The sequence below is a fragment of the Pollachius pollachius genome, assembly GCF_949987615.1.
Source record: "Pollachius pollachius genome assembly, chromosome: 6".
Lineage (NCBI taxonomy): Eukaryota > Metazoa > Chordata > Actinopteri > Gadiformes > Gadidae > Pollachius > Pollachius pollachius.
In genome coordinates this window covers 27,712,879-27,715,378 of record NC_136939.1, presented here as the reverse complement: position 1 = coordinate 27,715,378, position 2,500 = coordinate 27,712,879, and the positions used below count along the sequence as shown (strand labels likewise).

Here is a 2,500-nt window from a genome sequence, read left to right as displayed (position 1 = left end):
TAATTATTTTTAAATTCTTTAAAATGCTTCTCCAGGAGTTCCAGGCTGAAATAAATAATCATTATTAATTAGTATTTAATTATTTAAAATTATTTGCCCCTCCCCCCCCACTCCAAGAGTACCAGGCTGAAATAAATAATCATTTGTAATTATTTTTTAATGATTTAAAATTATTCTCCAGGAGTTCCAGGCTGAAATAATCATTTTTAATTATTATTTAATTCTTTCAAATTATCCCCCCCCCCCTCTCCAGGAGTTCCAGGCTGAAATAATAATCATTTGTAATTATTTTTTAATGATTTAAACTGCTTCTCCAGGAGTTCCAGGCCTGCCGCCTGGAGCCGTGCCCTGAGGTGCGGCGCCACACCCCCTGGAGCCCCTGGGCCCCGGTGAACGCCAGCCGCTCCGGGGCCCAGGGGGGGGGGCCGCACGGAGACCCGGAGCCGCTACAGCTGCAGGGCCCTGCTGCCCGACCCCCGCCTGCTGACGCTGGGGCCGAGGAGGGAGGAGATCCGGGCCAGGGTGGGGGCCGCGGGCTGCCAGACCGACGGTGAAGGGGGGGGGAGGCCAGACACACACACACAGACACACACTCACACACCTGTACAGGTAACACACACACACACACCTGTACAGGTAACACACACACACACACACACACCTGTACAGGTAACACACACACACACACACCTGTACAGGTAACACACACACAGACACACACTCACACACCTGTACAGGTAACACACACACACACACACCTGTACAGGTAACACACACACACACACACACACCTGTACAGGTAACACACACACACACACACACACACACACACCTGTACAGGTAACACACACACAGACACACACACCTGTACAGGTAACACACACACACACACACCTGTACAGGTAACACACACACACACACACACACCTGTACAGGTAACACACACACAGACACACACACACACACCTGTACAGGTAACACACACACACACACACACCTGTACAGGTAACACACACACACACACACACACACACACACACACCTGTACAGGTAACACACACACAGACACACACTCACACACCTGTACAGGTAACACACACACAGACACACACACACACACACCTGTACAGGTAACACACACACACACACACACACACCTGTACAGGTAACACACACACAGACACACACTCACACACCTGTACAGGTAACACACACACACACAAACACACACACACACAGACACACACACCTGTACAGGTAACACACACACACACACACACACCTGTACAGGTAACACACACACACCCACACACACACACACACACACACTAGACACACACACAGACACACACACTCACACACCTGTACAGGTAACACACACACAGACACACACTCACACACCTGTACAGGTAACACACACACACACAAACACACACACACACAGACACACACACCTGTACAGGTAACACACACACACCCACACACACACACACACACACACACACACACACCTGTACAGGTAACACACACACAGACACACACACACACCTGTACAGGTAACACACACACAGACACACACACACACACCTGTACAGGTAACACACACACAGACACACACACACACACCTGTACAGGTAACACACACACACCCACACACACACACACACACTAGACAGACAGACAGACGCACACACGTTAACTCTCTCTCTCTCTCCCCCTCCCCCCTCCCTCCCTCCCCCAGGTGAAGGGGCGTGGTCAGAGTGGGGGTCATGTGACCAGGAGGGCCAGCACACTCGCATGCACCTGCACAGACACACACACTCACACACCTGCAAGGACACACACTCACGCACACGCTTGCACGGACAAAACCTCAAGTGTGTGTCCGTGCAAGGAGCACCAGGAGATGGTGTGTGGTGCGCACCACACACACACACACACCCACGTATCATCTGATCTTATGAAACTCACCCACTTTCACAAAGGAGGTTCCACTTGCAATGCACCACCAGTGCTTTTTGCTCCACCTTTATTGTTTATTATCAAACTGCAGCAGCTTGACCACGAAGCGTTTCAATATTGCACAAAAGGAACGCGAGATATTCCAACGGATTCAGTTCTCCAGTGTGTCTGTTACGGTGTCCAACAAACATAAAATCAGCAGCCTTTGGACAACCCAACATAAAGACAGACAACAGGGTTTTTGGGGAAAACAATGCTTTATGGTTGACAATGATCGTAAGGTTTCGCACAAGTGAAACAAGTAACAGCAACCAAAAAAACATCCGCAGAAAAGGCCTAGGTGGTTACCACATAACAGAAAGGGAAAAATGCAAAGGAAAAACCTCACGTAACGGCCTGGGAGGTTCAGCTTATCTAGCTTCCGTGCCCGACAGCGGACAAAATCAAACAGTGGAAACTATATAGCTATGCTTGCTCTTACCTTAACGTGCAGAAAGTAACCACCAAGGGTAACAACAAATATGATATTTTTAACAGA

At 49.0% G+C, this 2,500-nt stretch overlaps 1 protein-coding gene across 1 annotated transcript in view; it reads left to right on the top strand.

Moving 5' to 3' along the window:
- Positions 1–2,500, top strand: part of LOC307076976 (semaphorin-5B-like) — a gene marked incomplete at both ends in the record, with an annotated part of 34,235 nt that overhangs the window by 21,815 nt on the left and 9,920 nt on the right. Inside the window, 2 exon segments of the mRNA XM_079738208.1 lie at positions 318–424; positions 426–550. Coding sequence (XP_079594334.1) covers positions 318–424; positions 426–550 — 232 coding nt within the window.